This window comes from Schistocerca piceifrons, chromosome 2 (assembly GCF_021461385.2).
Source record: "Schistocerca piceifrons isolate TAMUIC-IGC-003096 chromosome 2, iqSchPice1.1, whole genome shotgun sequence".
NCBI classification, from domain to species: Eukaryota; Metazoa; Arthropoda; class Insecta; order Orthoptera; family Acrididae; genus Schistocerca; species Schistocerca piceifrons.
In genome coordinates this window covers 657,565,416-657,579,223 of record NC_060139.1, presented here as the reverse complement: position 1 = coordinate 657,579,223, position 13,808 = coordinate 657,565,416, and the positions used below count along the sequence as shown (strand labels likewise).

Genomic DNA, 13,808 nt, shown 5'->3' with positions numbered 1-13,808 from the left:
ACCTTTGGAGAAAAGAGAACCACTTGTATGAATATCAAGAGCTCAGATGGGAACCCAGTTCTAAGCAAAGAAGGGAAAGCAGAAAGGTGGACGGAGTATTGTTGTTGTTGTGCTCTTCAGTCCTGAGACTGGTTTGATGCAGCTCTCCATGCTACTCTATCCTGTGCAAGCTTCTTCATCTCCCAGTACCTACTGCAACCTACATCCTTCTGAATCTGCTTAGTGTATTCATCTCTTGGTCTCCCTCTACGATTTTTACCCTCCACACTGCCCTCCAATGCTAAATTTGTGATCCCTTGATACCTCAAAACATGTCCTACCAACCGATTCCTTCTTCTAGTCAAGTTGTGCCACAAACTTCTCTTCTCCCCAATCCTATTCAATACCTCCTCATTAGTTACGTGATCTACCCAGCTAATCTTCAGCATTCTTCTGTAGCACCACATTTCGAAAGCTTCTATTCTCTTCTTGTCCAAACTGGTTATCGTCCATGTTTCACTTCCATACATGGCTACACTCCATACAAATACTTTCAGAAACGACTTCCTGACACTTAAATCTATACTCGATGTTAACAAATTTCTCTTCTTCAGAAACGATTTCCTTGCCATTGCCAGTCTACATTTTATATCCTCTCTGCTTTGACCATCATCAGTTATTTTACTCCCTAAATAGCAAAACTCCTTTACTATTTTAAGTGTCTCATTTCCTAATCTAATCCCCTCAGCATCACCCGATTTAATTTGACTACATTCCATTATCCTCATTATGCTTTTGTTGATGTTCATCTTATATGCTCCTTTCAAGACACTGTCCATTCCGTTCAACTGCTCTTCCAAGTCCTTAGCTGTCTCTGACAGAATTACAATGTCATCGGCGAACCTCAAAGTTTTTATTTCTTCTCCATGAATTTTAATAGCTACTCCGAATTTTTCTTTTGTTTCCTTTACTGCTTGCTCAATATATAGAGATTGAATAACATCGGGGAGAGGCTACAACCCTGTCTCACTCCTTTCCCAACCACTGCTTCCCTTTCATGCCCCTCGACTCTTATAACTGCCATCTGGTTTCTGTGCAAATTGTAAATAGCCTTTCGCTCCCTGTATTTTACCCCTGCCACCTTCAGAATTTGAAAGAGGGTATTCCAGTTAATGTTGTCAAAAGCTTTCTCTAAGTCTACAAATGCTAGAAACGTAGGTTTGCCTTTTCTTAATCTTTCTTCTAAGATAAGTCGTAAGGTTAGTATTGCCTCACGTGTTCCAACATTTCTACGGAATCCAAACTGATCTTCCCCGAGGTCCGCTTCTACCAGTTTTTCCATTCGTCTGTAAAGAATTTGCGTTAGTATTTTGCAGCTGTGACTTATTAAACTGATAGTTCGGTAATTTTCACATCTGTCAACACCTACTTTCTTTGGGATTGGAATTATTATATTTTTCTTGAAGTCTGTGGGTATTTCGCCTGTCTCATACATCTTGCTCACCAGATGGTAGAGTTTTGTCATGACTGGCTCTCCCAAGGCCATCAGTAGTTCTAATGGAATGTTGTCTACTCCTGGGGCCGGGGCGGGACGGAGTATATAGAGGGTCTATACAAGGGCGATGTACTTGAGGACAATATTATGGAAATGGAAGAGGATGTAGATGAAGATGAAATAGGAGATACGATACTGCGTGAAGAGTTTGACAGAGCACTGAAAGACCTGAGTCGAAACAAGGCCCAGGGAGTAGACAACATTCCATTACAACTATTGATAGCCTTGGGAGAGCCAGCCCTAACAGAACTCTACCATCTGGTGAGCAAGATGTATGAGACAGGGGAAATACACTCAGACTTCTAGAAGACTATGATAATTCCAATTCCAAAGAAAGCAGGTGTTGACAGATGTGAAAATTACCGAACTATCAGTTTAATAAGTCACAGCTGCAAAATACTAACGCGAATTCTTTACAGACGAATGGAAAAACTTGTAGAAGTTGACCTCGGGGAAGATCAGTTTGGATTCCGTAGAAATGTTGGAACACTTGAGGCAATACTGACCTTACGCCTTATCTTAGAAAAAAGATTAAGGAAAGGCAAACCTAAGTTTCTAGCATTTGTAGACTTAGAGAAAGCTTTTGACAATGTTGACTGGAATACTCTGCTTCAAATTCTGAAGGTGGCAGGAGTAAAATACAGGGAGCGAAAGGCTATTTAAAATTTGTACAGAAACCAGATGGCAGGTATAAGAGTCAAGGGAAATGAAAGGGAAGCAGTGGTTGGGAAGGGAGTGAGACAGGGTTGTAGCCTCTCCCCGATGTTATTCAATCTGTATATCGAGCAAGCAATAAAGGAAACAAAAGAAAAGTTCGGAGTAGGTATTAAAATCCATGGAGAAGAAATAACAACTTTGAGGTTCGCCGATGGCATTGTAATTCTGTCAGAGACAGCAAAGGACTTGGAAGTGCAGTTGAACAGAATGGACAGTGTCTTAAAAGGAGGATATAAGATGAACATCAACAAAAGCAAAACGAGGATCATGGAATGTAGTTGAATTAAGTCGGGTGATGCTGAGGGAATTAGATTAGGAAATGAGACACTTACAGTATTAAAGGAGTTTTGCTATTTTTGGAGCAAAATAACTGATGATGGTCGAAGTAGAGAAGATATAAAATGTAGACTGGCAATGGCAAGGCAAGCGTTTCTGAAGAAGAGGAGTTTGTTAACATTGAGTATAGATTTAAGTGTCAGGAAGTTGTTTCTGAAAGTATTTGTATGGAGTGTAGCCATGTATGGAAGTGAAACATGGATGATAACTAGTTTGGACAAGAAGAGAATAGAAGCTTTCGAAATGTGGTGCTACAGAAGAATGCTGAAGATTAGATGGGTAGGTCACGTAACTAATGAGGAGGTATTGAATAGAATAGGAGAGAAGAGGAGTTTGTGGCACAACTTCACAAGAAGAAGGGACCGGTTGGTAGGGCATGTTCTGAGGCATCAAGGGTTCATAAATTTAGGATTGGAGGGCAGCGTGGAGGGTAAAAATCGTAAAGGGAGACCAAGAGATGAATACACTAAGCAGATTCAGAAGGATGTAGGTTGCAGTAAGTACTGGGAGATGAAGAAGCTTGCAGACGATAGGGTAGCATGAAGAGCTGCATCAAACCAGTCTCAGGACTGAAGACCACAACAACAACAACAACATACTGAATCTTACAAATTGACTACCACTCATGTAATTATTGTTGTGGTTGGCAGGAGAGCCAACACCGTGTTACTAGAGGAAGCCGAAAGGCACGCGTTTTAGCTCACGCAGGCAGGCGTGAGGTCTGGAACAGGACAAGGAAATTAGAATTTAGAAAAAACGAACGTAGCTGGTGGACTACTTAACTTTAATCCATTAATGGTGAATGTCGCTCGTGACGCTACATGATTCACAGTATCAATAGTAACTGGTAATGGCGCCTTGCTAGGTCATAGCAAATGATGTAGCTGAAGGCTATGCTAACTATCGTCTCGGCAAATGAGAGCGTATTTTGTCAGTGAACCATCGCTAGCAAAGTCAGTTGTACAACTGGGGCGAGTGCTAGGAAGTCTCTCTAGACCTGCCGTGTGGCGGCGCTCGGTCTGCAATCACTGATAGTGGCGACATGCGGGTCCGACGTATACTAACGGACCACGGCCGATTTAAAGGCTACCACCTAGCAAGTGTGGTGTCTGGCGGTGACACCACAATTATCTTACAACGAAACTTTTACTATGCATCAAAATGCCACTACAGCTCCACTGCATCCACTGAAGGAACCTACAATGAAAAGTAAACACTATCTATGGAAGTAGTCGAGCTGACACTATGCTGACAGGTTGAGGAAAAGTTTTCACAAAAACATTATTTACAACTGATTTTTGTTGCTACATCAAGCTCAAGATTAGTGACATGGTAACTGCTACAGTTTAATAAGTGTGTACTTGGAAGACATTTGATTCAGCAGTTCAAGAACATATCCAGGAAACCCTTAGGCAGAATTCTGATTACCCTAATGCACAATGAGTTTTCTTTTACATGCATATTACGAGAGGGGCAATTTAATGCAAGAATATACTTATACATGCATTCTTCTTTAACTTACTGAAACATGTGTTTTTGATGTGCTGCTTGGACAGATGCCAGAACTCTATCCAACTTTGCTTGCTTCACATGTCCAAATGTTGCCTTCTCAACCACTTTCCCATCTCGGAAATAAGTGTCAGTGGCGTAGCCCAGCTGTCCCTTTATATGGTAACTTCTTGTTGGTCTACTCAAATGAAATTTCTGAGTTGCTCGTGCTCCTTTATTTATACCAATAACTGCAAATGAGAAATTATCAATTTATAATCTATTCCAATATTTGATACCGTAATTTATTAAATTGTGGCATAATAAACAAGTAATTGTCTTACAGAGTTCTGTAAAACAATAAATGCTAAATATAGTATCTGGTTGTTAACTCTATTTTTCTTCTGTTATTACCACCTCTAATAATGCTATTAACACTACCTACTATTAGTGCTGCTGATACAGCACCATTATTTTCAACAGACATTAGTACATGCTCTAATGAGCATTTCTGCCTATTAAAATGGTGTACAGAACCAGAGTTTGAACCAGGATCTCTTCCTTGCACGAATAACACAACATTCTGGGGGCAATAGGTGATTTAGCATATTGATGAATGAATTGGCCTATATTATATATTGGTCCCAATTTTGGCTCCATTAACAGATACTGGAATGACGATTTTGCAGCAAACATAGAGAAATTACACAGCAGATCACCAGAAACTGGCAGATATTGAAGGAAGAAAATGTTAACTAAGGCAGCTAAGGGAGGAAAAGAAAGCGAGGGATGGGAAAAATAATACTTTGCTCACATGTACACTATTAGTGTGACTGCTGCTGCATTTCAGCACTGGTATCAATGACAATACAAGGTCTGTTAGAAAACTATCTGACCGTTGGCCAGGGGGGAAAAAACTGGCTTACCTGGAGTGTTGGACAACTAATTACACTCAAAATACCTATTTTGGGACTTCACACACTTCTCACAGTGATGCCACCGTTGTTAGAAGGGTACCGAAAAAACGTCTTTTAGAATGGAGTTGATCTTGACTTTCATTGCTACCATAATGTCCTCTCATCTGAAACTGTGTTTCTTTCAAAGGGATCTTGAGTTTGGGGAACATCCAGAAGTTGCAGGAGGCGATATCATTACAGTAAGGAGCCTGTTGAAGCACAGAAATCTGTTTTTTTGCCAAAAAAGCCTGACTCAAAAGCAAGATAACGTGTTGCATGTCATGATGTGGGTGCCAAGTCTGGTCTTTTGGGCTGCACAGCATCACCTAGGCGATGGAGGACATCCCTGTGGTTGTCTTTGGTGATTGATTGACCCTGTGGTGCGTACTCATGGTGTACCAGGCTGTTGGAGTGAAACAAAGCAGTCAGCATCACTTCGACATAATTGGTGGGCCTCCTTTGGTCTTTGTGATGAGGAATGTTTCCACTGTGACGATTGGGATTTGGTTTCTGGAGCATACCCGTACACCACGGGCTCATCATACAGTGATTATGGTGTGAACGAAATCAAGGTCGCTGTTTGTAGAGTCCAGCATTTACTGTGAGACTTCAACACAAAGTTGCTTTTGCGCCACCGTCAGCAGCTTAGGAACAAATTTCACCAACACTCTCTTCATGGGTAAATCTTTGGTCTTAACAGATTGTGTCAAGAAAGCACTGACACCAACCTCTTCCGTAATTTCCCTGATATGCACATGACAGTCTCACACCACCATCATGTTCACCTTGAAACAGTGATAGTCATTTCAACAAGTTGACGGCCAACTGGACCACGGCTTGCTCTCCACCGATGTCCAGCTGCCTTTAAACTGCTACCTCATTCAACTGCTGCTTGCCAGCATTTGACACTATCAGCAGGCAGGAAAAAATTCACACTCGCATGAAGCTGATACTTTTCCAGCAGACCTCGTTTGTGGGTTCGGACCTGGACTTAAAGGCTCAGCAAACTTTTGTCTCGTTTATGTTCCTATCGACATCTTATCGCAACTATATCATGAGTTGTTACCTTGACTCCTTCCATTATTTATACTTCCCCAAATACTTTCCATTGCCATATTATTATAAGCCCTTTTGAGACTGACTTAAATCATTTACAGTGGATTCAATGTAGACCTTTTCATCTATCATCTGGGCTGTGTTTTTCTGGTACGCCGAGTTTCAGCCCTTGATAAGTATAATTATGTTACTGATAAACATTACAGTTTTTATAAGTGTCCTTTTAAGTCACTGGAACATATTTTATTTCAGTTGAGGATATGAATGGAACAAGTACAAATCATTGTTGATTCCATATTATGTTCTTTACATCTATCACTATGGCAGCATTCGTCAATGTGGATTTTTTCTTTCAGTAATTGCAGTTTATACACCATACCTTAGTTTGCAAAGCACAATTTTATGATCTATACAATCAAAAGCCTCAGCAAGACTACAGAATATGCTAACAGAATAGTTTTTGTGGTTTAGCTCTGTCAGAAATTCATTTGCGAGACTATTCAAATGAGTAACGTGTCAATGGTAGATCTAGGTGTCCTGTACAGGATGGACAAGGACCAGGGAGTACTCAGCATGTTATACCAGTCACTCTAACCAACTAGTTTGAGGTGCTCTCTCCCACTGAAACTCATCCAATAGGACTCACATCTTCTTTGGGGAAACTTTGCACTCAGTGTGTAAGCCTGGGGCCTTATTCAACATGTTGAAGAGGCTATTCCAGCAGCCACTGTTGGAACAGGGTGAAACCAATTACAGATTGTGGCACATCTTGGAACAAATGATGCCTGTCATCTGAGCTTTGAGCCCATACTTGTGTCATTCCAATTACTGACAGAGAAGGTTGAGAAGACCACCGTTGTGCATGGAGTTTCAATGAAGCTCACAATTTGCAGCATTGTCCCCAGAATTGATTTTGACCCTTTGGCTATGAGTTGAGTAGAAGGACTGCACTAGAGACTTCGAAGATTTTGTGAGAAGCTAGGCTGTGACTTCCTGTACTTTTGTCATATGGTTCAGAACTATAGGATCCCATAAATGGGTCAGGTGTGTACTACACATCAGAGTCTGCTACTCAAGTAGCTGACTGTGTACGAAGTGCACACAAGGGGTTTTCAAATTTGGCAACTCTCCATCCAATCCAGATAACGATAGCTGTTGGAAACCCAGAAGTATCAGTATAAGATCAAAAGAAACACCTCCCACAGGCGAGAGTATTAAAATCCTAATGGTAAACTGCCAAAGCATTCCCAATAAAATTCCAGAGTTTGAAGTGCTCATGAAATGTAGTGAAGCTCACATAATACTAGGTACAGAAAGTTGATTGAAACCTGAAACTGATAGCAATGCAATTTTTGGGGAAAATTTAAGTGCATATTGAAAGGATAGCCAGTGGTGTATTTGCCACTGCAGGCAAGAAACTCAAATCCATCAAGATAGAAATTGAAGATGCATGTGATATTGTTTGGACAAGACTTGGTATCAGGGGTGGGCATAAAATAATAATCTGATTCTTCTATTGCCCACCAGACTCATATCCTGATGTAAACAAAAACTTCAGAGAAAACCTCAGTTCACTTGTCTATGTTCTTCCACCATACTGTAATCATTGGTGGCGACTTTTAGTGATTCAAAAGTCAACTAACAAAATTACAGTCTTGTTAGAAGTGGGTGTGATAAGAAATCCTGTGAAACATTACTAAACGCCTTCTCTGAGAGAACAAATAACTTGGAACTCCACATATGATGAAAACACAATGGCCCTATTGGTAAAATGCAGACCTGACCTCTTTGAAGATGTCCACACTGAAACTGATACACTCCTGGAAACTGAAATAAGAACACCGTGAATTCATTGTCCCAGGAAGGGGAAACTTTATTGACACATTCCTGGGGTCAGATACATCACATGATCACACTGACAGAACCACAGGCACATAGACACAGGCAACAGAGCATGCACAATGTCGGCACTAGTACAGTGTATATCCACCTTTCGCAGCAATGCAGGCTGCTATTCTCCCATGGAGACGATCGTAGAGATGCTGGATGTAGTCCTGTGGAACGGCTTGACATGCCATTTCCACCTGGCGCCTCAGTTGGACCAGCGTTCGTGCTGGACATGCAGACCGCGTGAGACGACGCTTCATCCAGTCCCAAACATGCTCAATGGGGGACAGATCCGGAGATCTTGCTGGCCAGGGTAGTTGACTTACACCTTCTAGAGCACGTTGGGTGGCACGGGATACATGCGGACGTTCATTGTCCTGTTGGAACAGCAAGTTCCCTTGCCGGTCTAGGAATGGTAGAACGATGGGTTCGATGACGGTTTGGATGTACCGTGCACTATTCAGTGTCCCCTCGACGATCACCAGTGGTGTACGGCCAGTGTAGGAGATCGCTCCCCACGCCATGATGCCAGGTGTTGGCCCTGTGTGCCTCGGTCGTATGCAGTCCTGATTGTGGCGCTCACCTGCACGGCGCCAAACACGCATACGACCATCATTGGCACCAAGGCAGAAGCGACTCTCATCGCTGAAGACGACACGCCTCCATTCGTCCCTCCATTCACGCCAGTCGCGACACCACTGGAGGCGGGCTGCACGATGTTGGGGCGTGAGCGGAAGACGGCCTAACGATGTGCGGGACCGTAGCCCAGCTTCATGGAGACGGTTGCGAATGGTCCTCGCCGATACCCCAGGAGCAACAGTGTCCCTAATTTGCTGGGAAGTGGCGGTGCGGTCCCCTACGGCACTGCGTAGGATCCTATGGTCTTGGCGTGCATCCGTGCGTCGCTGCGGTCCAGTCCCAGGTCGACGGGCACGTGCACCTTCCGCCGACCACTGGCGACAACATCGATGTACTGTGGAGACCTCATGCCCCACGTGTTGAGCAATTCGGCGGTACGTCCACCCGGCCTCCCGCATGCCCACCATACGCCCTCGCTCAAAGTCCGTCAACTGCACATACGGTTCACGTCCACGCTGTCGCGGCATGCTACCAGTGTTAAAGACTGCGATGGAGCTCCGTATGCCACGGCAAACTGGCTGACACTGACGGCGGCGGTGCACAAATGCTGCGCAGCTAGCGCCATTCGACGGCCAACACCGCGGTTCCTGGTGTGTCCGCTGTGCCGTGCGTGTGATCATTGCTTGTACAGCCCTCTCGCAGTGTCCGGAGCAAGTATGGTGGGTCTGACACACCGGTGTCAATGTGTTCTTTTTTCCATTTCCAGGAGTGTATTAGTGACCATGATATAGTTGTGCCAACAATGATTACCAAAGCAAAAAGGACAATTAATCCAAGCGGAAAGATATATATGCTCAGTAAACTACATAAAAAATCAGTAGTGTCACATCTCAATGGGGAACTTGAAACTTTCAGCACAGGGCAGAAGCATGTAGAGGAACTACAGCTATGCACTGGATAGATATGTACCTAGTAGAAGAGACCATAATGGGAGGAAACCGCTATGGTATATAGTCAGTGTAATGAAACTTCTAAAGAAACAGAGATTACTACATAATAGGCATAAAACAAAGCAAAGGGCTACAGAGAGAGATAGACGGTGAATGAAACACTTTTGGTTCTCAAGAGAGCAATACATGATGCTTTTAGTGACTACCATAGCAGAATACTGGCAAATAGTCTTTCACAGAAACCAAAAAAAAATTCTGGTTGTATGCAAAGGCTGTTTCCGTACCTATAATGATTTCAGCTTCGGTGCTTTCTACCAGCGCTTGAAGTCACGGTACTTTTCCAATGGAGCTTCGACAGTTTACAATTACAATACCGATTGCTGCTTGGTCCCCGCATGTCCTGACTTTGGTCCACACCTTTTGAGGCTGTTGCCCTTTCTGTACTTGCCCGAGGCCATTTAACGTTAAAAACCGCTCAGTCCATGTCACACAACCTCTGCTACCCGTCCAGCTGCCTGCTGTGTGTAGTGGACTCCTGACCTATCCAGCGGAACCCGAAACCCCACCACCCTATGGCGCAAGTCGAGGAATCTGCAGCCCACACGATCGCAGAACCATCTCAGCCTCTGATTCAGACCCTCCACTTGGCTCTGTACCAAAGGTCCGCAGTCAGTCCTGTCGACGATGCTGCAGATGGTGAGGTCTGCTTTCATCCCGCTAGCGAGACTGGCAACCTTCACCAAATCAGATAGCCGCCGGAAGCCAGAGAGGATTTCTTCTGATCCATAGTGACATACATCATTGATGCTGACATGAGCGACCACCTGCAGATGGGTGCACCCTGTACCCTTCATGGCATCTGGATTATGGTAGTAAGTACTTTTCTAAGCTAGACCTTATTTTATCAAGTTTTTTTCTTTGTATAGGTAGGCACAGCAAACTTTTTCTTCTTTAGTGGTGACTCACCAATGAGTTCCAGGGGACTTGTTCAAATAGTCTACGGAAGATTGAGGATCAATAAAACAATCGTTTACATTTTCGATACTGCAAGGTAAAACTACTTCTTCTGTTTTGTGTTTGTTACTAACCTTTTTCCTACATACATCACATATTTTCATGCCACTAATGATTCCTAAGTCTTCAGATCACATCCAGTCTGTTACATTCCTTAGTGATTGTACACTTTCTTATGTTGTTCTTACAACATTTAGCAGCAATAATCGCCCAATTCTTCTGAGATGTCATTTCTGTTAAGTAACAAATTCTACTATCAAAAAGTATATATATAAAAACAAAGATGATGTGACTTGCCAAACGAAAGTGCTGGCAGGTCGATAGACACACAAACATACACACAAAATTCAAGCTTTCGCAACAAACGGTTGCTTCATCAGGAAAGAGGGAAGGAGAGGGAAAGACGAAAGGATGTGGGTTTTAAGGGAGAAGGTAAGGAGTCATTCCAATCCCGGGAGTGGAAAGACTTACCTTAGGGGGAAAAAAGGACAGGTATACACTCGCGCACACACACACATACACACACACACACAACTTAAATAACTACATTTCTATTATTTGGAACATTCCAGAAAAAATAAATTTAGTAAATAATCGTATTTTATGATGTCTGATATGTTACCACATACATGGCATGGCGTACACTAAGACTACACCGCTCTATACTAGATCACTTGGACGACTTAACACTAAAACACAGTACAATATAGAGCACTCATAAGTCTTTTTGGCTATGATTGTTTCATACACATTTTAATGTAGGATAGAGGCCCCACTTACGGCCACATTAATGACACGTTTTTTGGTTTTATCATGTTTAACTTGTAGTAAATAAAAATATAATACTTAATCTTACCTCTCAATAAATTAAGTTTCTTCTGATGTTTTGTACAACATGTAGAATACAAAAAAACAGATTGTGTGTTGCTTAAAGAAAAACACTACATAACTCAACTTCTGCAAGTTCATAGAGCTTTTCATTAAATGGTGACTACAAATAAGACCAAACAAAGAAACGTTTCTATAGACAACTGAATAGCACATTTCATATTGCTTATTATAATCTATGGTAGGACTGCCTGGTATTCCAAAGGAGCTTAAAACTGCACCCATTACATCAAGGTGGCCATAAGTGGGGTAGTGGCCAAAACTAGAGCCTTGACCCTATACGAAAATCGCATGTTTTTCTATAATAAAAAGTGAATGTCATATAAAATCATACGATTCTTAAGTTATTATTTTTTATATATTTTATTCTCGCATTAAAATAACATTTAATGAAGTAATGGACAATAAGAGGGTAATGTTGCATAAAAAGGCTTGTTAGTATTACATAGGCCTACCTTAGTATTCATAGCCCAGAAATTGTCTGCTTTTAACCTCACTCGTGTGTACTGCGGTAGTAAAATATTATTTTATACAAGAACCCATTGAGATCCCATCTTGAAACTTTGCATGCATGTAGTCAGTTAGACTGGACAACACATACAACTTTTATTAAAAAATCCGAGGGTATGTATTTTGGAAATTTCAAAAAATGTTTTTTTTTTTTGGAATAGTTTAAAAATTTCAGATTTAGGTAGCATTGTCATGTTACATATCAAGTTGAAGGGAATTTTTAGAGGAAAACAATGATGCAAGTTTGAGCTCTCAAGGTTGTATAGTTTTTGAGCTACACCATTTTAAAACAATCATCAATTGATCAAAAACAAAGGTTTTTTTTTTTTATTTTTAAACCCTTGATACTCAAAAACCAAAAGTCAGAAAAATTTTAAATTTCAAATGTAAACTAGTGTTAGTGGGTACACTACATGAAAAAAAAATTCATCCAAATCTGAGAGGTCGTGCTTCAAATCATGTAGTACAATTGGTTGATTTGACGTGGAATGACCCATGACAGAAATATACCAGTCTGTTGCCAATTTTTTTTTCATAAACTCTTTCACTAAGAAAATTATAATTCTTTGCGTATGTAGAGAACACAGAGAAAACATTTGTCCTTCATAATGATTCTTATTCTTTTTATCCATAAAGTGAAAAAAAAATCACCGATTGTCATTCCATTGCTGGTGTAACCACCAATAAAGACAACTTTATCAAAGACATAATGGTCTAATCCAACAACTTCACAGTACTGCGCAAAAGAATTATAAACGTTCATAACAATGTCTAAACTAATATACACATTCCTCTCACCTAACGACATAATAGTTGGTTCATGTATGTTTTCACTAGGGCTGTTACTACAAATGAACACTGTCCATGGTTAGCAGTGGTATTCTTTGAGTTTACGTATTAACGAATAAATCAACGTAAATTTTTTATCCTTACCAAACACTCCTGAGGTGTCTCTACCAAGAATCGTAGCCCATGAGCATCGAACATCTTGCGGTTGATACCGTGGTCCCGTAACGAGTGGGCTATCAGAATATTTCGGAGCCACAGAAACTGTTAACGATTTGGTTGGGTCTCCTTCAATATATACATGGTTTAATGGCGGTCGGCTTTCAAGCTTACATAAATCTGTACAGGGAAAGCGAATACATTACAGAATATTGCCAATTGGTTCTGTCTTCGCAGATTAGGTCTGGCATTGAATAGCAGACATCCTAGCGCATACAAAGACGGACCTTCACAAATATGTCCAATGAGCGTTCTCCGAACGTTATTTACGCTTACACCAGCATTTTTATACACGCAAATAACTCCGTTCAATAGTTTCCACTTTAACTGTGCCTCTGTCAAAACCATGTTAGCAAAGATGGAAAAATAAACTTTCACGAGATCGAAATTTCATTCCACGTACAATAAAACTCACACAATGGTAACAAATAACAACATGAACAACTCGCACATCATAACATAAACGACGACGACATGTCAAAGCACTATCTTCTATCTTGAAGACATTCTTATCCACGAATACTCGGTCGCAAGTTGCACCAGAGACTATGTGTGGTGAAGTGAGATATATACATAATTACATTAGATTTAGATTAGATTAATTATTCATTCCACAGACCCATAAGAGAACTTCTTAATGTCAATTTAGATCTGGCGCAGGCCTCTAAGTCGTGGCAGAGAAACGAAATGTTTGGCAGTGTACAAAGCGTGTTAGAAAACAGTGTTTCAACGAACTAAACAGGATCACAGGAGCGTTTCTTGCGATTTACGGTATAGTACATGGGATACGATCATTCTCCTAGAGTAGAGGTGATGAAACTTTAAACAACCCACTGTAGTGTATCAATACACATGTATTTAATAGGTTCGTTCCACACAGGGAGCAGT

General features: G+C 41.4%; 1 protein-coding gene across 1 annotated transcript in view; it reads right to left on the bottom strand.

Moving 5' to 3' along the window:
- The window catches only part of LOC124777020 (mitochondrial mRNA pseudouridine synthase Trub2), a 31,067-nt gene extending 17,665 nt beyond the window's left edge, over positions 1 to 13,402 (bottom strand). The window contains exons 1-3 of the mRNA XM_047252272.1: positions 13,148 to 13,402; positions 12,849 to 13,040; positions 4,110 to 4,326 (exon numbers count right to left, since the gene is read on the bottom strand). Coding sequence (XP_047108228.1) covers positions 4,110 to 4,326; positions 12,849 to 13,040; positions 13,148 to 13,268 — 530 coding nt within the window. The 5' untranslated portion in view covers positions 13,269 to 13,402. The remainder of the gene's footprint in view (positions 1 to 4,109; positions 4,327 to 12,848; positions 13,041 to 13,147) is intronic.
- Between the last annotated feature and the right edge of the window lie 406 nt (positions 13,403 to 13,808).